Consider the following 27,839-nt stretch of genomic DNA (forward strand, 5'->3'; position numbering starts at 1 on the left):
TTAAAATTAAAGGCCTTGAAAAGATGGAAACTCCGATAGCGTCTAAGATTCCAAGGAGAAAGAGATAGAAAAAAGGCTTTAAGCAACAAAGGCTCAATGAGCCTTCTCAGTTGAACAGGGTAACTCATTTTGGCAGTAACTCAGCTTGGTAGGAAGTTTGAACTTCCTACTCAAGATAGTCAACATTAATTTGGGGAAAGCTGAGCAATAAATAAAATGAACTTGGTAACTATGTATAAGAAAGAACCTTGGTTATAGTTATTGGCACATGTAACTTACTAGAAGCAAACAGATAAGAAATCTAGTTTTTAAGGGAATTATACTGTCAAAAACAAAATAAAACACAACAAAACACAAGTCCCTACTCTAGGAAAGCCTTAAAATAACCGTTGGTCAGAACGTGACCTGCAAAAATTGCTTGGCTTTAAGGAAACCAAACGTCTCAACACCTACTTTAGATGTGGCCAAGGAGGATAAAAGACAAGAGGACTTTCAGAAGCCAAAAAAAATGAACTCTACCCAGTGAGTGAAGTCAGGGCCTAATCGAGGAATCCATCAACTAAACCATCACTTTGCCTAGTCTCAAAAATCATTTTTTATTTTTGGGAAGGAATTTTACATGTTCTCTTGATGTTAGACTGAGTCAGTATATATGTATGTGGGTATATCTGAAAAGGGTATTGTAGTAAGCTGAATAAGGCCCCCGAAGATACTAGGTTCTAATTCCTGGAACCTGTAAATGTCACTCTATTTGGAAAAAGGGTCTTTGCCGATGTGATGAAGTGAGGAATTTGAGAGGAGAGGTTATCCTAGATTATCTGGGTGGGCCCCAAATGCCATCATATGTATCTTCATAAGAGGGAGGTAGAGGAGATTTAGCACACATGGAGGAGGTAATGTGAAGATGAAATGCAGAGACTGGATTGATATGGCTATAAGCCAAGAAATGATGGCAACCACCAGAAGCTGGGAGAGGCAAGGAACTGATCTTCCCTAGAGTCTGTGGACACTTTGAAGTAATTTTTTAGCCAGTGAAACTGATTTTAAAATTCTGGCATCCAGAATTGTGAGAGAAATTTCTGTTATTTTAAGCAACCAAGTTTGTGGTAATTTGTTAACAGCAGCCACAAAAACTAAGATCTTCATACATTAAAAAGATATATTATTATACCTCCTATTCAAAGGTCTGGCATACTGCAGCAGACCCTGCATACCTTGGCTTGTTTATAAGTTGGTAAATTTGTGCCCTGATAATCATATATGGAAACAAAATAAGGAAAATTATAATTATTTTGAATAAGATTCAAAAATGAGTGTTCTCTATTGTGTGGCATATTTCAAATTTACAGTGGTGAGAAAGGGCAGAAAATATCTTTGTAGAGTCACCTTTATTTAATATGCCCTCTTTATCATTAAAAACTGGAAATATTTTTATCTTTGTTTTTAATCATAAAGCAATGAGTTTTGATTTTAGAATTTAAAACTGAAAAAGTAGAAAATTAACACTTTCCCTAACTTATCAGTGTTAAAGTTTTTTCTTTACATTTTAAAATATCTAAATAAACACACACACACATATGTACTTTGAAAAATAAAAATGTAGGATCTTTCTTACTTTTTGGCAACTTGCTTTTCTTTAAAAGACTATATTTTACACAAATTTCTGTAGCAGTACATATAGCTGTACCTCATTCTTAACAGATCTGTATAATTTCTTTAAACGGATGTGCCATAGTTTATTTAAACAAGTACTCACTATTGGATGCTTCAGTTATTTCCTGTAATTCTAGTGCAGGTAATAGTCATTTTCCTTTTTATATAGATTTAATGTTCTCCATTTTTGTCAAACTTGGAAGTACTTTTAGTTTAAAGAATATTTAATTATTTTTGCAAAGGTATTGAACATTAGAAGTAAGTTTTAAAATAGATTAATTGCTTTTATTAATTGCATGGAAGTTATCGAGGAGTTCTGATAAATAACAATACTAATGGTTCATTTTTCAGACATCTGACTACCCAGTGGTGCTTTCCTTAGAGAATCATTGCTCCCCTCCCCAACAAGAAGTGATGGCAGACGATTTGCAGTTTATTTTGGGAGATGCCTTGCTTTCTGATATGCTTGATGATTTTCCAGACAAACTGCCTTCACCAGAGGTAATATTTTGTCTGAGATGCTAAGGTTGAAAACAAAACAAAAAGTCACTATTATATTGGCTTATGAAACTGGGTTAGAGATCAATGAAAATGCTCAGATTTGATTATTTATAGAGCTGTATCTTTGCAATGTGTTGCTTCGGAAATATTTCTGTGAGCATTTAGGTGAATATATTTTGATAAAGGGAATATGTAGAAATATATGTAAGAGCCCACATTTTTATTGTGTGTCATACCCATGAGTCCAAAATTTCAAGTTAATTAATACTAGGTCACAGGAATTTGGTGTGACCAAATGTTTTATAGGCAAAAAGCTAAGAAAGAAGCAAAAGTCTAAGCTGTAAATAGAGTCTAGCAAAACATCTGGGGTATTGCTCTTTTCTATTTTTCTAATCTGCTCCTTTCAATTTTCTTGACTCAATGGGCCCGTTTCCATCTTCGGTAGTGCATACTAAAGTAATTGGTGTGAAAAAGCACCCTACCCTCAGGATTTCAGTTCGCTCTCCAGCTATCTTTTTATTGTTTCCTGTCTCAACACAAAATTCCATTTCCTCATCTCACAATCTATCTAATCAGGCTTCTTGTTTCACCTGCATTACAGTAAATGTTTCGTGGTCCTCAAAAACTTTTCTTCTGGTAAATTCTAATGGACCTATCTCAGTCTTTATCTGACTTGTTTCCTCGACAACATTCAATACTGTGGACGCCTCTTTCTTCTCCTTGAAACTTTTTTTCTGTGACACCACATTCTTTAGGCATTCCTCATTCCTCTCTGGCCATTCCTTCTTAGTTTCCTCTGCTGGCCTCAAATTTTATCAGGTGATGAATGAATTTTTTCTTTTTTGCATGATAGTATTGTCTAACAACCAGTAGTTTATTTTTGACATGTCATCATTTTGGGGTAGAGCAGTATTTTTATAATATTTGAATATTTTCTTGTATGTTTTACTTATTAAAATGAGTGAAAAACTTAAAGATGAAAGTGTTTTAACAGTAGTAACAAGAAATATAGAGCTCATGATGGAACTGAGATGGTAAAAATAAATTTAATATATGGAAAAACTTTCACCTCATAAGAATGCTCACCAGACTAAATGTGTTTAATTATGGCAGAAAATAAATATTAAGTAACTTGTGTCAAGTGCTGGAAACATCATCAAAGATTTAATCTAAGAATCTTGGTCTAATTCAGTAAGTCAATAATATTTAACTTTGTATGAATAGAACCCCTCCTCTTATTATTTATAAATTTATTTTTTAACATTTAGATATGTAGTTTTCGTTAAAGATTTTGTGTCCATACTAACGTAAGGAAATGCTTTCCAATGAGTAAATGAGGAGTTAGAGATAAATTCATTTTCTCATACTGTACTCAGTCTTCAGTGTAAAAAAGAATTGCTTGGAGATTTGTTAAAGAGGCATGATTCCAGTCCCACGACTCATGATTCTGATTCTCTCATTTTGAAGTAGATCCCAAGAATCTGTTCCTTTAACACGTACCTCAGGTGATGCTTTTGATACGTGTAGTTGCAGAGGGCACTTTGATAAAATCTGTATTGGAGAGTAATATAAGGGCCATGGTAAAAGAGAGAAGGCCCAAAAGGATGGAGTCATTTGAGTGGGTACCTAAGGATGATGAAGGGAAGGGATACTCAAAGCTTCTTGAAGGAAAAAAACTTTACTTCATAGTCCAGATTTCAGTAGCTTTATGTATGACATAGCAGACACTTAATAAGTATATTTGTTATTTAATGAATATTTTAAAAAGTAAAAGATGGGAACCAGAAGGCTTTGGATTTAGATTGAGTGGCTCTGATGCCATGCTCCTAGTTTTGATGGATGGGAAATATTAAGTTGATGATGCCAGTGTGCAATATAGTTGAAATGTGAAGAACGTTTACAAATCTTTAATTTAAATTTAGTTTATGCTAGATACCAGACACTACAATAGGTATATTTACATACCTGATCTCTTTTAATACTTTTTTATTGTTGGATAAAAGAGTGATCACCTGAAGCATTTACTACCAGAAGTTGTAGCATTCTAACTCCTGCAATATTGCAAATATTTTAACATGTATATGATCACATATATATGTGTGTGTGTGTGTGTGTGTGTATATATATATATATATATATGCAAATATATACATATATATTTTCCAAATATTTCGAATAGTAGTATTTGTGGAATGTAGTAAAAGAAATGGAGCTACAGTAAGTCCCAATCATAACGGTCTTATTTTTTGATGAATTTTGGTCAATACCATAATATCACTGGTGGCTGTTAGGGCATTTATAGAGGTATGGAAAAAGATGAAACGCTTACATATCTTACTGCTGTGAGGTATGTGAGAATATGATGAAAGATTTTTCAATGAGTATTACAAATGCAAACTTACCTGTAAATGTGTAACTGTGTCTCTCTTTCAAATTGTTTCTGTAGGCATTAAAATTCAAAATACTAGTTAGAAACAAGAAAATAGGAACCTTAGCAGAGACCCGTGAAAGGAAAAATACTGATAAACGTGGTCAGGTACAGGAATATGAAGAATATGAAGAGACAGATCAAGATGAGGAAGAGGAGAAAGTTAAAGAACCAGAAACTTTGCTTATTTTAAAAGACAATTCAGGGAAGGAAACAGAGTCAAGAAGTAGAATTGCATTACGACTTTTCAGGAAAAAGAAGGTGAGAAGATGCTTTGGGAACATCTTACACATGATTGAAAAGTTGTCTTATTTTCTTATTGGTGGAGAATTAAAAAAAAATTGGAGGGAAAAATCTTTTTCCTCCCTATAGAAACTTTATCATTTAAATTTGGGGGGGGGGGAATTAGCAGTGGAAAATAATTTTTAAAAATTATCCCTTTTCCTGTGTTAGTTGTTTTTAAATTTTTCTCTATAGTTGACAAACGTTACGTGTTTTTATTTACCATGCATTGTGCAGTGTACAAAAGATAGAGAGATAAACAACATTATGTCTCTGATTTCAAGGAAGTCATACTGTCAGAGACAAGAAAATCACTGTTTATGATACATAGTGTTATAAGTATACAAATTAGCGTGACGTAAGAGGTATATCAGATTGTAAGTGACACAAAACAAATTCATGTGGTTTAAGTAAAATTAATTAATTTTTTGGCCCACTTAATTGGTGCACATAAATGAAAAGTTTAGGGAAAGAGATTCTAATTTCAGGAATGACTTGGTATAGTGTCTCAAACAAAGTCCACAGAATTTTATTTCTTCCTCCAGTTTTAGCCTCACTTTCTCAGTATTGGTACAAGACTTTGCAAAGCTTTAGCTTTGTCTGCTTTCAGGCTCAAGTCCAATGGAAGACCTATCTATCTTTCAACTGATCCAGCAAATTCTTCTCGTACGTTGGCTGTGACCCCGTTATATACACATTACTGAACCAATTACTGTTGCTAGGGGAATGAAAAGCTTTGATTAGCCAGGTCTGATCCACATTATCGATACTTAAGCACATAGATTGAGCATGAGCAAGAAATGTTTTCCCAAAACAAAACTTGGGAAGGAAATAACAGAAGTGTAAAGGATATGGATGCTGGGCTGTAAAAGAGCCAATGTACACTATACAATAGAAGTTACTCCAGAATGTTAGATCCTACTGGAAATATGACTTACTCATGATTAAAATTCCTAAATTTGTAAAAATAATAAGAACAAACTGAGGTCTTTGGGAAAAAGGAAATAATAATTGTCATCCTCAATATTTGTTACATCAATTGGGATTTTTAGATTTGGGCTGTTTCATATTAAGTACTTTTATGATGATTAAATACTATCATCATAAAAGAAAAGCACATGGACCCAATCTAGATAGTTGTTGAGGAGATAATTGTATGAAAAGACTAAAATTATTGATGTGAAACCATATTTTCTTTGTTGGAAAAGAAAATTTTTCAAATGATTAGTGCAAAAATGTGAAATCATTGCATTTTATTTTTATACCACGAAGGTAAAATTGGCTCTGGCCTTATCTGATCTCGTCATTTATACCAAAGCTGAAAAGTTCAGAAGCTTTCACTATTCAAGACTCTATCAACAATTTAATGAAAGTAATTCTATTGGGGAGTTACAAGCTCGAAAACTTTCAAAGTTGGCAGGTAAATTCTTATGATTCAAACAGATGAAGTGTTTAAACAAGTTATAGTCACTGCTAAGGTGTCAAGATTGGTCAAAAATGTAAAAAACACATTCTCATAAAATTTCAATATACTTAATATAATTTTTAAAAAGTGTTAAATGCCTCAGGTCACATTAAGTCTTCTTTCACAGAACTTAACCAATAATCAACTTATTTAAATCATGAAATTTTGACTGAGAATGTGTAGTGTGGATACATTGGTAGGTGGGGCTGTGGGGAGTAGTTTATATGGTGGAGCAGAGAGTGATCATGCTGCAGAGGAAGGAAGGGTCAAATTGCAAGTAACTTGAACTTTGTCCTGAAATCAAAGGTCAGCAGGAGAAGAGTGAAATCTCAGGAGTTACCTGATCCCCTGTGTGTTTCTGAAAGATGCCTCTGATAGCACTATATGGGTGAGACTACATGTAGGGAAGAGAGGATGAAAGCTTATGGCAGTGAGAGTGGACAGGGTGAATGTTGTGGACTCAGCACACATCTAAGAGGTAGAGTTAAATAGACCTTGAGGCTGTATGTCTAAGGTGAAGGAAAGGGAAGAAATGGCACGCAGGCCAGACTGCCAGATAGCTGTACAGTGTGTACTGCCACTGCACACCTGTCGAAGTACATGTGTCTCTGCATCTTCTTTTACCTGCCTTCTGATTCTAAATCTGAGGTGAGTTACTCGGTTTGGTAAAGCCCAAGATGCAAGAAAGCCAGGGAAAGAGAAAATCATGAAATTTCATACCTTTTGTCAGAGTTACATGGCGGAGAATATCCTTCACTTAAAAAAGGGATGGGTAAATAACCCAACAGTCAAGTGACTCTCCAGATTCTTCTGAGAAACTGCAGTCTACCCTCTTGTATAGAAACACCATGGCAAGAAAATCAGCATCAGCAACTGACTTGAGAAAAACTGTTGGCTGTTTGGAAATGTGGATTCTGATATATCTGGTGGTTAACCTCATTAGGCTGGTCACGGGTACCCAAGGGTTTTGCGGTATATGTTAGCTAATCTCCTTAAACTGCCTCATAGATAGACCCTGGATATTTTAAGGCCTTTTTAAAACTGCAGGTTATGACCAAAAATGAATTCAGTAGGTCTGGACCACAGTTAAAATAAGAGTGAAATGGAATGGAATAGAATGGAATGGAATAGAAGAATGGAAAAGAGTGTGTTATATGTACTAAGAATAAGTATTTTCTCATTTATAATTTATAATTGTGTGTATAGTGTATGTTGGGTCATGATATAACATAAATTTCTTACTGTGAAGTCTTATCAACAGGGTTTGAATTTGAATGACCTACTTTATTAATCTGTGTCCTTTCAAACTATTGGATGGTTTTTGTTGTTGTTCAGAGGGATGGGATTTTGGGGCACAGCAAATTAGTAATAATTCTCTCAGACTTATTATATTAGACAGTTGCTCAAAATCTGAAAAGGGACTGGGTAATTCTGAGTAGTTATAAAGTGTATCATCCCCATCTCTTTAGAAAGCGTATAGAGTGATTTTCTTGGACCCAAAATCAATGGTAAATAAATAATGATGTGGGCCAAGGTGTACTGCAAAGATATTCATCATTATTAAAAACATAAACATCATTAAATTTATAATAATGAAAAATTAGAAACAGAACATTTCATAATATAATATTTTTTTCAGTCATTAAAAATGTGGTAAGTGACTATTATTGAAATGGAATGGTTTTCATGTTATTTTAGCAAGTAAAAATGGGAAAGTTTATAAAAGCAATATGATTCAGTTAAAAATAAGTTAATACATATAACAGAACAATGGAAATATATATACCAAGAGGTTATCAGTGATTATTTTTTGAGTAAAGAGATTATATGTGGTTTTATTTCATATATATATATATATATATATATATATATATATATATATATATATATATTTTGTTTTAAATTCATTTTTCAAATTTATTGGGGTGACAATTGTTAGTAAAATTACATAGATTTCAGGTGTACAATTCTGTATTACATCATCTATAAATCCCATTGTGTGTTCACCACCCAGAGTCAGTTCTCCTTCCATCACCATATCTTTGATCCCCCTTACCCTCATCTCCCACTCCCTTCCCCTCTTACCCTCTGGTAACAACTAAACTATTGTCTGTGTCTATGAGTTTCTGTTTCTCATTTGTTTGTCTTGTTCTTTTGTTGGTTTTGGTTTATATACCACGTATCAGTGAAATCACATTGTTCTCTGCTTTTTCTGTCTGACTTATTTCGCTCAGCATTACACTCTCAAGATCCATCCATGTTGTCACAAATGTTCCTATATCATCTTACCGCCGAATAGTATTCCATTGTGTATATATACCACAACTTCTTTATCCATTCATCTATTGAAGGACATTTTGGTTGTTTCCATGTCTTGCCCACCGTAAACAAAGCTGCAATGAACATTGGAGCACACGTGTCTTTATCTCTAAATGTTTTCAGATTTTTTGGGTAGATACCCAGGAGAGGGATTGCTGGGTCATATGGCAATTCTATTCGTAATTTTTTGAGGAACCTCCACACTGCCTTCCATAACGGCTGCACCAGTCTGCATTCCCACCAACAGTGTATGAGGGTTCCTTTTCTCCACAGCCTCTCCAACATTTGTTACTATTTGTCTTGTTGATGATAGCCATTCTGACTGGGGTGAGGTGATATCTCATTGTGGTTTTGATTTGCATTTCTCTGATGATTAGTGATGTTGAGCATTTTTTCATATGTCTATTTGCCATTTGTATGTCCTCTTTGGAGAAATGTCTCTTCAAGTCCTCTGCCCATTTTTCAATTGGGTTGTTTGATTTTTGTTGTTGAGTTGCATGAGTTCCTTGTATATTCTGGATATTAGCCCTTATCGGAGGCACTGTTTGCAAAAATCTTCTCCCATTCAGTTGGTGGCCTCTTTATTTTGTCAATGGTTTCTTTTGCTGTGCAGAAGCTTTTAAGTTTCATATAGTCCCATTCATTTATTTTAGCTTTTACTTCCATTGCCTTTGGAGTCAAGTTCATAAAATGCTCTTTGAACCCAAGGTCCATAAGTTTAGTACCTATGTTTTCTTCTATGCAGTTTATTGTGTCAGGTCTTATGCTTAAGTCTTTGATCCATTTTGAATTAACTTTGGTACATGGTGACAAATAGCAGTCCAGTTTCATTCTTTTGCACGTGGCTATCCAATTCTCCCAGCACCATTTATTGAAGAGGCTGTCTTTGCTCCATTGTATGTTTCCTCCATTAGCTTCTTTGTCAAAAATTATCTGTTCATATTTATGTGGTTTTATTTCTGGGTTCTCAATTCTATTCCATTGGTCTATGTGTCTGTTTTTCTGCCAATACCATGCTGTTTTGATTATTGTAGCCCTGTAGTACAAGCCAAAGTCAGGAAGTGTGATACCTCCATTATTGGGCTTTTTCTTAAGATTGCTTTGGCTATTCGGGGTCCTTTGTGGTTCCAAACAAATCTGATGATTTTTTGTTCTATTTCTTTAAAAAATGCCATTGGGATTTTGATGGGGATTGCATTGAATCTGTATATTGCTTTGGGTAATATGGCCATTTTAACTATGTTGATTCTTCCAATCCATGAGCACGGAATGTCTTTCCATTTCTTTGTGTCTTCTTCAATTTCTTTCAAAAATGTCTTATAGTTTTCAGCATATAGGTCTTTCACATCCTTGGTTAAGTTTATTCCTAGGTATTTTATTCTTTTTGCTGCAATTGCAAAAGGAATTGTTTTTTGTATTTCTTTTTCTGAGATTTCATTGTTAATATATAGGAAAGCAATGGACTTTTGTACATTGATTTTGTAGCCAGCAACTTGACTGTATTCGTTGATTGTTTCTAATAGCTTTTTGGTGGAGTCTTTAGGGTTTTCTATATATAGCATCATGTCATCTGCAAAGAGTGATAATTTAACTTCTTCATTCCCAATTTGGATGCCTTTTATTTCTTTCTCTTGCCTGATTGCTCTGGCAAGGACTTCCAACACTATGTTGAAAAGCAGAGGTGATAGGGGACAGCCCTGTCGTGTTCCTGAATGTAGAGCAAAGGGCTTCAGTTTTTCACCATTAATTATGAGATTAGCAGAGGGCTTGTCATATATGGCCTTTATTATGTTAAGGTATTTTCCTTCTATACCCATTTTATTAAGTGTTTTAATCATAAATGGATGTTGTATCTTGTCAAATGCTTTTTCTGCATCAATTGATATAATCATATGATTTTTGTCCTTTATTTTTTTTATGTGATATATCACATTGAAGGATTTGCGGATGCTGAACCATCTTTTTGCCCCGGGGATGAACCGCACTTGGTCGTGATGAATAATCTTTTTAATGCATTGTTGTATTCGATTTGCTAGAATTTTATTTAGGATTTTTGCATCTGTATTCATCAGAGATATTGGTCTGTAGTTCTCTTTTTTTGTGCTGTCCTTACCAGGTTTTGGTATCAGGGTAATGTTGGCCTCATAAAATGAGTCAGAGAGTACTGTCTCTTCTTCAATTCTTTGGAAGAGTTTGAGCAGGATTGGTATTAGATCCTCTTTGAAGGTTTGGTAGAATTCACTAGTGAAGCCATCTGGCCCTGGACTTTTGCTTTTGGGAAGGTTTGGGATGACTGATTCAATTTTGTTACTGGTGATCGGTCTGTTTAGATTTTCCAGTTCGTCTTGGTTCAGCCTAGTAAGGCCATGTGTTTCTAAGAACTTGTCCATTTCTTCTAGGTTATTGAATTTGGTGGCATATAGTCCTTCATAGTATTCTTGGATGATCCTTTGTGTTTCTGTGGTGTCCGTAATAACTTCCCCTTTTTCGTTTCTGATTATGTTAATTAGTGTCTTCTCTCTTTTTATCTTAGAGAGTCTAGCCAAGGGTTTGTCAATTTTGTTAATCTTTTCAAAGAACCAGCTCTTTGTCACATTAATTTTTTCTATTGTCTTTTTGTTCTCTATTTCATTTAGTTCTGCTCTAATTTTTGTTATTTCCTTTTTTCTGTTGACCTTGGGTTTCACTTGTTCTTCTTTTTCTAGTTCTTTAAGGTGTAACATAAGGCTATTTATTTGGGAGTTTTCTTGTTTCTTGAGATAGGCCTGTAATGAGATAAATTTCCCTCTTAAAACTGCTTTCGCTGTATCCCAAAAATTTTGGTAGGATGTATTTTCATTGTCATTTGTTTCTATGTATCTTTTGATCTCTCCTCTAACTTCTTCTTTGATCCAGTCGTTCATTAAAAGTATGTTGTTTAATCTCCATGTATTTGTGTTTTTTCCTGCTTTCTTTTTGCAGTTGATATCCAATTTCAAAGCCTTGTGATCAGAGAATATGCTTGGTATGATTTCAATCTTCTTAAATTTCCTGAGGCTGATTTTATGTCCCAATGTATGGTCTATCCTTGAGAATGTTCCGTGTACACTAGAAAAGAATGTATAGTCTGATGTTTTGGGATGAAGTGCTCTATAAATGTCAATTATGTCCATTTCATCTAATGTGTCATTTAGGGCTACTATTTCGTTATTTATTTTCTGTTTGGATGATCTATCCATAGCTGTCAATGATGTATTTAAGTCCCCTAGTATAATTGTGTTTTGGTCAATTTCTCCCTTTAGTTCTGTTAGTAGTTGCTTGGTGTTTTTCGGTGCTCCCTGATTGGGGGCATAAATATTGATGACTGTTATGTCTTCTTGTTGTACAGTCCCTTCACCATTATGAAATGTCCATCTTTGTCTCTTGTTATCTTTTTCACCCTGAAGTCTGTTTCATCTGATATCATTATGGCTACACCTGATTTTTTCTGGGTACCATTTGCTTGGAGTGTCAATTTCCACCCTTTCACTTTGAGTCTATGCTTGTCCTTGTAGCTGAGATGTGTCTCTTGGAGACAGCATATGGTTGGGTTTAGGTTTTTGATCCAATCTGCTACTCTGTGCCTTTTTATTGGTGAGTTCAGTCCATTTACATTTAGGGTGATTATTGATATGTGAGGATTTCCTGTCATTCTATCTTTAGTTTTCTGGTAAGGCTGTGTCTCCATTGTTTCTTTGCCTTTTTGTTGTTGTCTATTATTTCTGTGTGGTGGTATTCTATGATGTTTCCCTCTGTTTCTTCTTTTATTTCAGTATATATTTCAGTTCTGGAATTTTTTTTCAGTGGTTACCCTTAAGTTTATGTAAAAGAAAGTTTGATATTTAGAGTATTCCATTTTCTTCAGCACACTTACTTTCTCCATTCCCATATTTCGGTTCAGGCCTTTACTCTCCTCCTTTTTATGTTTTGGCTGCCACAAATTGTCCCTGTTGATGGTGGTCTTGTAGCCTCCTTTAGTATTTCTTGTAGTGCAGGTCGTGTATTAGAAAATTCCCTCAGCTTCTGTATGTCTGGAAAGGTCTTTATTCCTCCTTCATATCTAAAGGATATCTTTGCTGGATATATTATTCTTGGCTCATGATTTCTCTCTTTCAATAGTTTGAATATTTGGTTCCACTCACTCCTGGCTTGTAGAGTTTCTGCTGAAAAATCTGATGATAATCTAATGGGCTTTCCTTTGTAAGTTACCGTCTTCTTTTCCCTGGCTGCCTTGAGGATTCTTTCTTTGTCGTTGATTTTAGACAGCTTCAATACAATGTGCCTTGGAGAAGGCCTGTTGGGATTGAGGTAACTAGGTGTTCTATTTGCTTCTTGGATTCGAGGGTCCAGTTCTGTCCACAAATTTGGGAAGTTCTCATCGACAATTTGTTTGAATATATTCTCTGTTCCCTTCTCTCTTTCTTCTCCTTCTGGTATGCCCATTATTCTTATATTGCTCTTTCTGATGGAGTCAGAAAGTTCTTGTAGAGTTCTTTCATTTCTTTTAAGTCTCAAGTCTCTTTCTTCTTCCACCTGTGTAATTTCCAGGTTTCTATCTTCGATGTCACTGATTCTTTCCTCCATCTGGTCAACTCTACTACCTAAGCTGGTTATTTCATTCTTAATTTCTTCTATTGAGTTCTTAATCTCCAGAAATTCTATTTGGTTCTTTTTTAAAATTTCAATCTCTTTTGTAAAATGCTCATGCTGTTCTTTGATTGTGTTTCTGAGTTCATTTAACTGCCTATCTGTGTTTTTTTGCATCTCGTTGAGTTTTTTCAGAACTGCAATCTTGAATTCTCTGTCATTTAAGTCACATATTTCTGTATCTTTAAGTGCCCTTTCCTGAGATTTTTCACTTTCTTTCTGAGCTATCTTGTTGCCTTGGTTATTCATGGCGATTACTGGTTTACTATTTCTCTTCCTAGACATCTACAGGAGTGGCTTCTGCAACAGGTTGATATGAAGCGGTCTTTCTTTTGTTTTCCAGTACTTGTTGGTAGAATGTTTTATTTTTTCTCCAACTGCAGCTTATTTTTCTTCTCCCACACGGTAGTGCTATGTTTTCTCTGCACTATTCCAGCTTCTCACACAATGGGGGGATTCCCTGGGAGACGGGCTTCTCCTGTGTTAATAGTTCGTCTAGGTCACAGGGCACAGTGTCCCGCTGGGTATGCTGAGAGCTTTTGAAGTTCCAAAGCTCTTCCTGCACCAGATTCAGAGCCCGTATGTTTCAGTAGTTCTGTTTACTCCTGCAGGCATCTGACTAGATAGGTGGGGCCAGGGGTGGGGTGAGTTGTGAGAGGTGGTCCAGAGCAATGGCGGCGACCACCACCACAGCCGGTCCTGTTTCCACAGCTCCCTCCCCTTTGCCGGAACTAGTTGGGCTGCGAATTTGTGTCTGCGGTCCACAGTTCTCAGAACAGCAAATATTCTGTTCTTTTGATCTGAGACTGCTACTGTTCCACTTCTAGCACCGGGCAGGTGGGGGCGGTCGAGCTCTGGGAGGGTAGGGAGGGGGCGGCTAGTCTCAGTGACTAAGGCTTCCCTTCTCTGCTCGGCTGTGAGGGCTGAAACCACCGTTTTCAGCTCTCTTCCCTCAGTCTTTTCTCCGAGGTCTCTCCCATGAGCGTTGGGTTCAGCCGTGTTATATGCTGCCCCCTCAGCCCTGTGGCCCATAAGTGGAGCCCTAGCAGTCTGAGTTCTTCTCTCTCCCGCAGCTGCGGTAGTTCCCGGGATGCAGCGAGCTCGGAGCACTGAGCTAGGTCTGCGTTCTGCTCCCGCGGCTCCGTCTCCGCACTTCTCCCTTCCCTCCTCTCCGCTCCCGCGATTCTCCCACCTGTAGGTGATTTCAGTCGGTAGTGGGCCTCTTCGTCTTGCCTATCTGCTGTGCAGGGAGTCCTTTGTGGAGTGTTTGTTGTTCGATTCTTTGTAAATTCCAGGGGAGCTTTACAGAGGCTCACCTCACGCCGCCATTTTTCCTCCTCCCCCTATTTCTTATATTTTTTAAATTTGATTTTCTCATTTATCTAAAATGAACATGAATTTCATTTGTAATAACATAGAATGTTTGATTCCTATAGGTTAATCTCAGAAGTAACAAAATCATATTATGTTAAGGATCCTTAGTGACTATTCATGTTTATCATTTTAAAGATGAGAAAAATTAAGACCCAGAAGAGCACATTTTTTACCAAAAGATAAAACCATCTAGTTTAGAATTGGGTAAAGGATTGTGATACTAGGACACACATTGTTTATTTATACATGAGTAACTTTAAAATATACTTTCAAGGAGTGCATAACTTCTAAAAATGAGTGCTGATGAAGTTAACTGTAATTAATTTTAATTTCAGTAACTATTTTTTTCATTTGATAATGCTTCCTAAAGAATAGTGTTCAGGATGAGAGTGGCAATGATTTTGTTCTAGTTTGACTAGCAAATGTAGTGGGCCATAGGCATTAATCATTTCTCCCATGACTGGTCGCCATTTTAGCAGGAATTGTTGTGAGAACAGGATCCGCCTAGTGACAGAGTAAAAACCTTGGAGAAACATAAAATTTGTGTTAAAAAATTTGAAGGAGTATTCAGTGGTAAAGGGTGTACATTAGTTTTGCATCTCAAGTGATTTAAATAGAATATTTGACAATAGAAACTTATGAAAAATATATAAGTAGAAACAAAGAATATACTGGGGTGTCAAAAAATGTATACACATGACTTGTATTCATCTTTTGTCATTGGTGTATATTGAGTATTACAATTTTAATACTGTTTATTCCTTTCTTAAAATGTGTACACATTTTTTTTGGCACCCTCTGTATATAGATACTCAAATAGACGTGTGTGTGTGTGTGTTTGTGTGTATGTGTGGGTGTCTGTATGCTACAAGTATAGACCTTATTTCAGTAAGACAAACTTTTGAAATAATCAGAAGTATTGGGAGGTAGCAAGTTGTCTTTCAATGGAGAATACAAGCAGAGATTGAATGAATTTGGGGGTAAGATGTTGTCGTGGTTAGTGTTGGGAGCTTAACTGCATAATTTTAAGGTCCCTTTCAACCTTGAGAATATATTAAATATTCAACCAGATTAATTTGTATGGCATAGTATGGCTTTATATGACTTACATGTGATTCTGTCCTAATGTGAAAACCAAAGAAAAGGCAAAGTGTGGAAAGATATTACCTTTGTTTTAAAAAAGGGGTGCATCTTATTTTGGAGTTTTATATATCCTTATGTCAAAGTGAAATTAATTTCAATGTAAAAAAAAGAAATATGTTATCTAATCATTTTCTTCTCAAGTGAATGATTACTGTAAAATTGTATAATAAATTATTATTAACTTCTCAAGTTTTCCATGAATTGCAAATATTTTTTCCAAGACAATACATATAAAAATTGCTGAAGCTATTTATTGTAGAATTATATAATATACGAAGTCGGACAATTAAGTTCTGGAACTCATCTTAGAAAAAATGCTACATACCTCATTCGTGAATATCACTACGGTCACCTTCGAAGTACTCCCCTTGGGAAGCTATGCACTGATGCCAGCGCCTAATCCACCCTTCAAAGCAGTTTTGGAACTCTTTCTCTGGAATGGCCATCAGAGCTGTTGTCATATTACACTTGATGTCCTGAATGTCATCAAAATGTCTTCCTTTCAATATTTCCTTTATTTTCGGGTAAAGAAAGAAGCCATTGGGGGCCAGATCAGGTGAGTAGGGAGGGTGTTCCAATACAGTTATTTGTTTACTGGCTAAAAACTCCCTCACAGACAGTGCCTTGTGAGGTGGTGCATTGTTGTGATGCAAGAGCTATGAATTATTGGCAAAAAGTTCAAGTCATCTAATTTTTGCACACAGCCTTTTCAGCACTTCCAAATAGTAAACTTGGTTAACTGTTTGTCTAGTTGGTACAAATTCATACTAAATAATCCCTCTAATATGAAAAAAAAAAGCAACATCGTTGCAACAAGTTCTCGAACTTAATTGTCAGACCTCGTGTGTGTGTGTGTGTGTGTGTGTGTGTGTGTGTGTATGTGTGTTTGTGTGTTGTGTGTAAACAAAGTCATTTATTTAATTTATTTGAAATCTTTCATAATGTTTTCATAATTTTTTTTTTTCAGCCCATGAATTTGTTCTTCATACCATGAAGTTCATTACCAGAATATATCCCAAAGCAACAAGAACAGACTCTTCTAATTTTAATCCTCAAGAATTTTGGAATGTAGGTTGTCAAATGGGTATGTTATATAGGATATTTAGATTTTTGCAGAAATAAGATAAAATGAATTTTTTAAATTAATGGAAGATTCTTGAAAAGAGCTTCTTATGAAGATGTCTTTTTTTTTGGCCCTGAGTGTTTTGCGGTCAGCCAATAATAATCATTATTTTCAAGAGTTGAAATTATTCCTAACGGTGCTGTGGAGGGTAAATCTAGATGAGAGTTGGGGGAATGGAAGTTAAATTCATGAACAGTTAGCATGGGAAGTGTAGGAAAGGAAAAAAAGGAAACCAAAACAGATGTAAGAGGAGAGTGAAGATAAGTCCATTGCCTAAAAGATTTGCTAAGGGCCTCTTCAAATTAAGTGAGCTCTTTACCTTTGGTACTTTACACCAATTTCTGCATTTACAGTTGAAAAATGAATGAGATTACATAGCTCCCTGGTACAAAGCACTGGCATTAACCAGTCAGAAAGTGCCAGGTGTTAATCCTTCTGCTACTGGGTTGTGGCAAGGCCTGTAGGTTTGCAGGGAGGGGAAGAGCAGGGTTAAGATGGTGGTGGTGGGGGTGTTGGGCGATGCATACAGTGGTTATTCACCAGCTTATATACAGGTATTTCTATATTTTAACAACATTATTGCTCTGCCTCTTTCTCATTTTCTCCTCAGTTGATTTTGTACCTGAAAGTTTATGATATAGTTGGTCTTCTCTTCCAGCATTTAATGTACTGATTTTCTTTATTCTCATATTTCCTGGATGTTATCTGATATGTACATTACTATTGTATAATCTCTACTGTATACCATTTTCATTCTTTGACTCAAAGCTAGAAAATAATTTATAGATTAAATTTTGAAACTCACCTTCATATGTTAACATAGACATGGCAGGAGGAAATGCTTCTCCGTCATGAATTATTGGCTAATGAAGTTTGCCCTTAAAATGTTTGAAGAATTCTAATCCATGATTAGATTTCAGTGAATCTACTAATTGTTTCTGTAGCCATATTCTCTGTTTCCTGACAATATCAAAATACTTTTTTCTCACAGTGGCCTTAAATTTCCAGACCCCTGGTCTGCCTATGGATCTTCAAAATGGGAAATTTTTGGATAATGGTAGTGCTGGATATATTTTGAAACCACAATTTCTAAGAGATATTGAAACAAAGTGTAATCTAAATGAAGTACTAGAAAACAATAATCCAGTTACACTTATAATAAGGGTAAGAATAACTTTTTTTTTCTTATTTGGTTATTATAAAAGCTAGATAGTATACATTCACAGTTTGAGTTCCGTTGATTTCCTTTAATGCCTTTTAAGTTTATGCTGGTCTTTGTGGGTATTATAGGTGAGTGATGTTTTAGCATCCTTCCATATTCCAAAAATCTCTTTCTGTTGACTTTGAATGAATGGTTACCAGCCTGTGAATAGAAATATTGAGGCTAAAACCTTCTCCTCTCCAAAGTTTATTTATATTATCCCGTTGTCTTTAGGCATTTAATATTAGGAGGTAGAGGAGTCTGAGTTCAGCCCACCAATTACTTTGTGGGTATACTGCTTTTTTCTTCCATAACTTTAAGGAATTTTACCAGGAAATTCTAGGAGCTATTTGATTTTCATTAATCTCCATAATTAGACTTTTGTAGTTCAGGACTCCCCCCCCCCGCCTTATGTCTCTGAATATTCCTTGATTACTTAGAAACCAAAAGTATTCATATGGTTTCCTTGAGTGTCTTCCCTTCATGTTTACTAGTTTGTGTCAATTCTATCACTTTCTTGTTTCCTCTGCATTCAGTTTTCCTCTGCATTTGATTTTACTCTTTACTGATTCTAATGTAGATATGAATTTTTCACCTGCCTTATTAGTTCCTCCCCCAATTTTTATTTACCTCATATAACTTCCTTTTTATTTCTACCCAGCATCCTTCCCCCAACTACTATCTTATTATTCCATCTCTCATCTTTTGTTTTATTATATCCATACCTTGTATAATTTAATAGCAAAAGTAGTTGTCTAAAATGTATTGTTTCCCATAAATACATTTCTAATACTTTCTTCTATAACGTAAGTGCCATTTTTGTTTCCTTTGTTTAAATGTCACCCTATCTTTTGAAAATCCCTAGCTTTTTCTCTCCACTTAATTATAAGCAATTCTACTTTAGATTGTATCTGCACCTGTTGTTTGCAAATAAATTGGGTGTGTTTGGTCTCTTTCGACCTCTCTCTGTTTAACTGGCTGCTCCTAGAATCACATGAACCATTTCAGATTTTATTCTGGAATTGTTGGTACTTATATTGCTGTTCCTGGTCAGTTTTATTGTATCTCATGTTATTTGACTGAGTGTAGTTCTGCTGGCTGTGCTGGCCAATGAGAGCCCTCCTGCTCCTGTCACCTGGCTGTCAGAGGGCAGGAAATTCTAGAACCTTCAGACTGCACTTCTCCCACAACTCTTCCCATCTTAGCTCCTTCCTCTACTGTCTTAAAAGTCACAGTGGATTTGGGGGTACCACTTTTATCCACTTCAGGCCTTAGCCATTTTGTTTTGTCCCAGTTGAGAATGGGAAGAAGTTTAAGAGCTGTTTTCCAAAGATTAATGCTGGAAGAGAGTACAGGAAAGAATGAATGGGACAAAAATGATTCTGGCCACTATAGGAAATAGTGCCAGTGAAGTATGTAACTGATGTTTTAACTGGTTGTTAGGGATTTTGTGACTCTAAAAGAGGAGCGTGTAGATAATAGGTAGAAATTGTCTACAAAACTGGATACAGCCCCAAATCAATTAAATACTAGTAGTTGTTCTAGTGAGAAGAAGCAATGAATCAACCACCTTTTAAGATTCCTTCCTACTCCACACAAATCTTGCTATGCTTCTGGGGCTTTTCTTTCTCCTTTTCCCCCCTACCTCCTAAGCAATTCTTTCTCACTTTCATTTGTTGGCTCCTCTTTCTCTACCTTTGCTAAAATATGTATTAATATGTTGCCTAAGACTTTTTCTTTATCCCCATCTAAAACTAAATTATCTCCTTGTGTCCTTTTATACATGTGCATGGTTTCAACCACCAACAAAGCTCAAATCTTTAATCTGGCCTCATTGTGGGAGTATAAAAACATATTTTTAATGCCTACTTAGCTGTTCCACCAAACTAATCACCGTTTCACCAAACTGAAAATATTAAAGCCTGAACATCCCTTCCTAGTCAAATATACTTCTATTTTATTTAAATCTCAATGAATTGAGTCAAATTCATTGACCAACTCAGGATAGAAAATTGGGAGCCATTCTTCACTTCCCCATCTCCTTCACTTCCCATGTCCAGTCAATCTCAAAATTCTGTGGATCATACTACTCCTAAATGTCATCCTTATCTGTTCCCTAGGTTTGATGTCATTTGCTGCTATCCTTTTTTAGGAGTTTGTTACCTGTCATCACATCTATTCCTTTAGCTTCCTAAGGGGTTTTCAGGTAACCTGTCGCAGTCCACCTGATTCATCTTTCACATGTTTACCAGAGAGATTTTGCTATAGTTCTAAACTTATACCTACTTAATACTTAGCCGGGCCTTGGTTTATTTCTCTAGGTCCATCTCTCACCACTTCCAGCCTTTCACCTAAGTCTGTAACCATAGGAAAGCCTTTTCTGTCTATGATGACAACTCCATGTATTGCATATGCTGTTTTCTTTGGACTATTCTTCCATCTTTCACTGGCTATTGTGTTCTGACTCATTTTTCAAGACTTAAGTGTCACTTCTTGTTGGAAGCTTATTCCTATGCTTAGTTGTGCTTCATTTTATAATTTTCTTCTTTTTTCCACAACACCCTATGCATGACTATGGCACTTACCACATTGCATTGTAATTGTTTATTTACTTGTAATTCTTGTCATTCTCCCCCATTTGTCTAAGGATCTTTTAAGGATAAGGACTGTGTTTTGTTTGGTCCTTATCCACAGGGCCTGACACGAAGTGTATGCTCAATAGGTATTGGTTAATTGAATGAATGGTTTCTTTTTCAAGTTGAAAATGTTAAAGAGAACATACAAGCTCATTGAGAAAGTGAAAATGGAAGATAGCTAGTATGCACACATGTTTACAAATGCCATCTGTTTATATTGTGGGGGAGTCTCATGTAAGGGTGTAAGTGGCATGGTGTGAAATAGACCGGATTAATGATTTTCCCAGAAAGTTGCTACATAGCCATGTGGGTCTTTCCTTCTTGCTTTGATCATACTAGGGAGCTTTGTGATTACATTATGATTTGCACAAATTATGGAGGGCATGACTTAGAATTCAAAAGACTTAGTTTTGTAGCTTTCTTATGCCCTTGATGACGTCATTCAACATTTTTGGTTTACTCGTTGTCATCTGCAAACTAAGAGTTTTGAATTATGTCAGTTATTTTCAAGCTTATGAAAATTATGAAACCATTTTTTAAGCTCCAAATCTCATGCATAAGGCCAACAGATGAAAATAGAGCTACTCTTGTTGACAGCTGAGGGTTTTCTGTTTGACATCCATCCTCTGCAGTTGTTCCTTGAAGGGTTTTGTGAACAAGAATGTACAAATTATTTGAACAATAATCTCTAAATTATTTTTAAATTCTCACATTCAATTATTATTATTTATTTATTTAGATTTTTCTTTTTTTTTTCTGTCATGAGATGCACTAAAGGAGAACCTTTTCCTTATTGGTAAAGATCTGTTACCTGTGGAGCTGATATTCAGCTAGTGGGCTTTGGTATTGGTGTATTAGTTATTTATGACCAATGTTCTTTCTAATTATCCTAATGTCTAATTCTGTTGATTGATCAATGCCCATTTCATGCTGGTTGTTAAATATTTGCACAGTCACTCTAGTTTCTAGCTAATGCCATAATGTGTGGATGTAGAAAAATAAAATATTACATATTGACACATTCTTGTATTTTTTTCTTTTCTCTTCCTTCTTTTTCTTTTCAAACTCAATTTTTTATGTGTTCCTCTTTATTACAATCTTCAGAAATTGAAATCATGCCTCAATTTTTACATTAGTACATTTTATAAATTAGTACACTTCAAATAATTGAGTTTTGTTTGAACTTTATTCTTTAAAATAAAACAAATCTTAGCTTCAACAATTAGCTTGACTAACAAAAGGCTAAGTAAAATTATTATTAATTACTTTGTTAAGCATTTTTCTGATACCCAGTACCCAATATGCATATGAAATAATTGATTTTGTCTGACTCAGGTTACTTTTGATAATATAGGCAACAATGGATACTATAAAATTTTGTGATAAATTGTCTAAACATATAAATTATACTAACAAATACTATCTAGGAATTTATGTGATATTTTCTCTTACATTTCAGAAGTAGTATTCATATTGTTTCTTATATTTTTTGCTGTATATATATATATATATATATATATATATATATATATATATATACACAATACGAATTTGAACGTAGTTCATCTTACCATGAACTATGTAACTCAGCCTGAGTTACAGTATAAGGTGATCATAGCAATGTCCGTAAGCAATACTTTTTAACAATCATAACAAATACTTGTAAAATAAAAACACATGTTGAACCATAAACTTTGTACAATATGATTTATACTATAATCACATAACAGTAATATTGAATAATTTAGACATGTTCTTGGTATTTATTGATACTTGAGGATAAAAGAGTTAAATTTTAAGCTTTACATTATTTTCCACTTTCAAATTTTTTAGGGAAACTGACTTATAATCTATCATTTTTTTGGAATACATATTTTATTTTGAAATTAAGTGGTGATGCAGGTTGATGTTCTATGAAATTCTTGTATTCAAATATTTTTGCACAGCTCATCAGTGGTATCCAGTTGCCTCCCAGTAATCTTTCGTCATCTAACAAAGCTGACACATTAGTGGTGATACAAATTTTTGGTGTTCCCAATGATCAAGTGAAACAGCAGACTCGTGTAATTAAAAGAAATGGTGAGCTCCTAATATATTTCATTGAACTTTTATTAGACTTCTTGTTGGAAAGCTTAAAAATTATATATTGATAGAGTTTTGATACATGTTTATTATTCATAAAGCAAATATTTTGCATTATGTTCAAGATGACAAATGTGTTATGCAGCAAAAACAATTTGATAATGATTTAATGCATTATTCAGATGTATTTTCAGTTTACAGATACAAAAATTTATCTGACCTGAAACATTACTACTTTTTTTCACTTTTTCCTCATTTTTGTTATCCCCAATATCACTGAATTAAGAGAGACATTTTGGTGGCTGAAAATCTACTTAGCTTCTAGCTTCTGTGTAAAAGAAAGAATTTATGATTATTCTGATACAGCATGCTATACATTTTTACTTCACTACTTGAATTATTTTACATGAAGTTCTGTGGCTTCTGATTCATGCTAAGGATGCCATAGAAACCTACTCAAACAATGTTTGGATTCACAATTCAGTCATTTTTGCCAGAAGGGAAACACAGGAGTGGAAGAAATGACTTTGGTAAGATTTTCAGTGTTCTAGCATCCCATGAAATTTTATGTAATACAGTATTGACATTGCCATTTCTTCTCGGAGGTTTAAATCATTAAGGGAATTGGAAAAGTATAGATTCCTAGGATTAACCCTTGGTCAGGATCACCTTGCAGAAGACCTTGGAACTGATCCTTGAGTTTAGAATCTTCTTTGACTGGATATTCCCAAAGTATATTGGACTCCATTTCAGAGTCTAGAAATATGCTCCAAGCTAAATGGCATTGACAGAGAAGCAGGTGAAGTTTTATTAGTGTTTTTCTTCTTGGCTGATAATCCTCTTTAATGTTCACCAGCTGCTTGCCCCCCTCCCTGCCCCAATACTTCTCTGGCATGGCCGCTAGTGCAAACGTCATGGGAAAAAAAAGATTTGGGAAGTTTTGCTACCTCCTCCTATGTTATCCATGGGAAAGAATATTGGTGATGACTTACTGCCTTAGTTGATACCCCTTAGAGCTGAAGGCACATTACAATGCAATGTCTGTGAATGGTGACTGCTAATATCAGGAAGCTTTTAGTAATCGATCTCTTGTTCTTTCTATCCTCTTACTTGAATCTTCATGGCTAAGTGCACAGAACATTTACCTATTCAGTGCATCCCTTGTAATACTATGATATTCCGTGGGTTTTATGGGAATATCCCTGCAGAAATTCAGTTTGGTTCATCCAGCATTACTGAGCCCATTATTAAAAACCTGGTGCTAAGTATCAAGCAGCTTAAAATCTTGGTTTATTAGATGTATTATTATGTATGTCCCAACTAACACTATTGTAGATAATTTACAGTTTAGTATGGGAGATAAGATATAAGTAAACCTATTACGATAAAGAGTTATCAGTGCTTTAAGGAAAGTACAAAGAATTGTAGTGGAAAGAGTGAATTTGGAGATAGTTCTAGAAGAATGAATAGATTTTTTTTTTTTTTACAAAGATTGGGGATAAAAGCATTTAAGGCAAAAGGTGTAATATGAGTGCTAAAACATGGAGAAGACAAAATTCAAACATGCTAGGGGAAAGTAAAGTCAAGATGAGTGAAATACAGGTTACTTAAGAAAGATTAGTGTGAGATAAAATAAGAAAGTTATATTGGGGATGGTCATGGATAATCGTGAAAGCCATGATAAAGCGTTAGGAACTTTCTTTTCTATAGAAAATGAATAAAATTAAAAATTTTAAAGGAATGTAACACTAATAGAAGTGAGCTATAGGAGACTTGCTGCAGATTAAATAAAAAGTATATGAGAGGGAAATGAGAAATACAAAATAGAATCAGGATATGATTTCACAGTTAGAGGATGTAGAAATCACGTTATTAAGAAGGAATTGTGATATCAGAAAATGAATGGAGGAAAACGATCACATTTGGATAAGGTGTAAAAATAATTCTTTATTTTTGATTATGCTAGGGAAAATTATATTTGTGACTATAAAATTTGGTGTTCTATTTTACTTTTTTGACAACTAAAAGGACTTTCTCATAATATATATGATTTTGTGTGTGTGTGTGTGAGACAGAGAGAGAGAGAGAGAGAGAGAGAGAGAGAGAGAAACAGAGAGAGAGAGAGAAACAGAAAGAGAGAGAGAGAGAGAGAGAGAGAGAGAGAGAGAGAGAGAGAGAGAGAGAGTTTGTAGAGAGTGTATAGTGAAGTGGTGTTGGAAGAGGTAGGTAGAATAGATCAGTATAAGAATTTTGTGCAGATATTTTGCAGTGTCTGTGAAGAATTGACTTAAACCTGCCCCTGTACTCCATGGAATTATTTATCTTCTTAGGGCAAGGTAATACCGTTATTACTATAGCATGCTTCAAATTAGTTTTATATATTTGTGGACATAAACTGAATCCTGGATTACTGTCCAGTAAATGTGCACGTGTGAACACAGATACACCACAGAAAACATAGATAAAGTATAATTACCCACAAATTTTTCTGTGTTTCTGGAAATGTAACTCAAAGAATAAAAGCTAAAAAAAAAAGAGCAAAAGCTATTGACACAACATGCAAAGCATTTCCTTTGTCCGTGAAAACCAATGTGTATTGTTTCTCTCTGAACCTTCGAGTCTTTATTAAGTATAGTATATTTGATCTGGATATCAATTTCTGGATTCCATTAAATTATGCTTAAATATTGGAAGGTTTGCATTACGTTGTGACACAATTTGGATTACTTGTTGTTGGGATGATCTATTTTGCTAGAGACCTACATTACTCATCACCTTTGGACTTTAAAAACAAGTACTTAGTCAAAAGAAAGGTCAAGAGCTGGCTTTAGAGCACTTATTATCTAGTTTTCAGGCCATCGTCTATCCATGGAGCTCTGCTCATAATAGGACCTGGTATGAAAAACTGATGTTACTTCTTTATGTCTCAAGGTCTTTGTTAATGAAATGCCTAAACACAGCAGTCATATTGCCTACCGATTAGACATTTCTGATCTGAAATCAGACTCCATTTATTTGAATGCTTGTCCCACTACTTAATGGCTGTGTATGTAAAGTTCTTAAGAAGTTATGTAGCAGCTTTCTGGCTCAGTTTTTTCATCTGTAAATGTAGATGGTAATAACGTTCTTATGGTTGTTGTGAGCATTAAATGAGATTATCTACTTAAAGTTCTTAGGATACTACCCAGCAATAGGAAACACCCAATAAATATTGTTATTGTCATTATTGTTTTCTCAGTGGGTATATTAAAAATTGAAGTGCTCTAAAACACAAGCTATTATTATTAAAGTATTGAAAAGAAAAATTTTGGAGAACAGGTATTATTCATTTTTCCTTAGAAATATTGTCTATGATTCTTTGATACTATCTGTTTCTTTATGTTTCAGCTTTTAGTCCAAGATGGAATGAAACATTCACATTTATTATTCAGGTGCCAGAATTGGCATTGATACGCTTTGTTGTGGAAAATGAAAGTAAAATAACTGGAAATGAATTTCTTGGGCAATATACTTTACCAGTTCTATGCATGAGCAAAGGTAATACTCCTAAAAGTAAAATGATTGTGCTGACATTTAAATATAAGTTGAGTTTACTGGAGACATTCTTTGATATAACAATAGCTCTACCCATGACAGCCAGATGTAAAGGAAATTTTATGTATTGACACATGTTTTCTTTCGATAGAATTATAGAAATACAGAATGTGAGATTGGGGTGTGGGATCTCTAGGAACACTAATTTGACAATCTCGGCATTTATGAGCATCTCTTTACTTGGATCATAGCTTTTTTGTTTCATTTAAGAATAGTCATAACTATCATAAATAAATGAAGAATGGGAATGAAAGAGGAGGGAGAGCCAGTGACTCATTCTTCCCACGTGAGGAGAACCAAGACTGTTGTTTCTTGACTCTTTTCAAAGCTGCATTTATGTTACAGTTACTTTGCAGGGTGATTTACACTGTACTCCCAATTACCTCCTCTCAGTATGTTTCCTTTTGTAACACCCTGTGAGACAGACCCAGGAAACAGAATCTGAAGCAGATGGGTGGTGGCAAATTTTGGAAATGCTGCACTTTGAGGGAGGAAAAGCGTGAGCTCTGTGCTCAGTTACTCAGTAGGAAGTCAGAATAGAAACTTAAATATTTCAGTTTTGTGGAAAATTAATATAAAAGATAAATAGAACTATTCAGTCATAGTTTTCAACATATGCTTAATAAAGATATGTTCTTTCTCAGTAGTACTGTAAGACCATTGATGGTTAATTTATTTTGATTGTTCTAATTAGATACGATTCCCTTTGCAGGTTACCGTCATGTTCCTCTGTTTTCCAAAGGTGGGCAGAGTCTTGAGCCTGCTGCACTGTTTATTTATGTTTGGTATGTCAGATAGCAACCAATAGTACCTGACATATTGTTAGCTATACATTGCAATAAAACAGCCAAGATAAATTTTCGTCTATTTTTCTTTCCTTTTTTTAAAACACAGAGCAAAATGACTATTTACAAAAATGGAAATATTGAGTGAGTTCACTTGTAAATATGCAACATAGAGCAGTGGCAAAAAAAGAAAAGAGAAATTTCAGAGGATCCTGACTCACTGCGGCATTCTTGTCAGTTAGTTTCTGCTGCCTCTCTGCTGCTGAGGCTGCTCTTTCAGCTGGCTTGTATCACTTTTAATTAGTAGAATTTACAACCTTTTAAAATATGTCTGATTGTATAAGATACTTGTATGTTGGCACATCTTTGGCAGTATAAAAGAACTGTGAAATCTAAGAGTGTCTCAACTTTTTGACACCCACTATTGCTTTTTGCAGTGGGAAGGAATTAGATTTCCAGGCATTTTGGGTCCTTTTATATCCTAGATAGCAAATAGCCCCTACATTCTCTTGCTAGTTCTTAAATGCCGTGCACTGGATTTGGTACCCTGTAATTATACGGACATTTTTATGAGTGCATATGAAATTG

At 35.0% G+C, this 27,839-nt stretch overlaps 1 protein-coding gene across 1 annotated transcript in view; it reads left to right on the top strand.

The window, feature by feature from the left end:
• The window catches only part of PLCZ1 (phospholipase C zeta 1), a 43,749-nt gene extending 16,485 nt beyond the window's left edge, over positions 1–27,264 (top strand). Inside the window, exons 5-13 of the mRNA XM_074319371.1 lie at positions 2,005–2,154; positions 4,601–4,685; positions 4,779–4,848; positions 6,133–6,284; positions 16,798–16,914; positions 17,945–18,117; positions 22,737–22,869; positions 26,260–26,409; positions 27,179–27,264. Coding sequence (XP_074175472.1) covers positions 2,005–2,154; positions 4,601–4,685; positions 4,779–4,848; positions 6,133–6,284; positions 16,798–16,914; positions 17,945–18,117; positions 22,737–22,869; positions 26,260–26,409; positions 27,179–27,264 — 1,116 coding nt within the window. The remainder of the gene's footprint in view (positions 1–2,004; positions 2,155–4,600; positions 4,686–4,778; positions 4,849–6,132; positions 6,285–16,797; positions 16,915–17,944; positions 18,118–22,736; positions 22,870–26,259; positions 26,410–27,178) is intronic.
• Positions 27,265–27,839: the final 575 nt, after the last annotated feature.

This window comes from Rhinolophus sinicus, linkage group LG02 (assembly GCF_036562045.2).
Source record: "Rhinolophus sinicus isolate RSC01 linkage group LG02, ASM3656204v1, whole genome shotgun sequence".
NCBI lineage: Eukaryota > Metazoa > Chordata > Mammalia > Chiroptera > Rhinolophidae > Rhinolophus > Rhinolophus sinicus.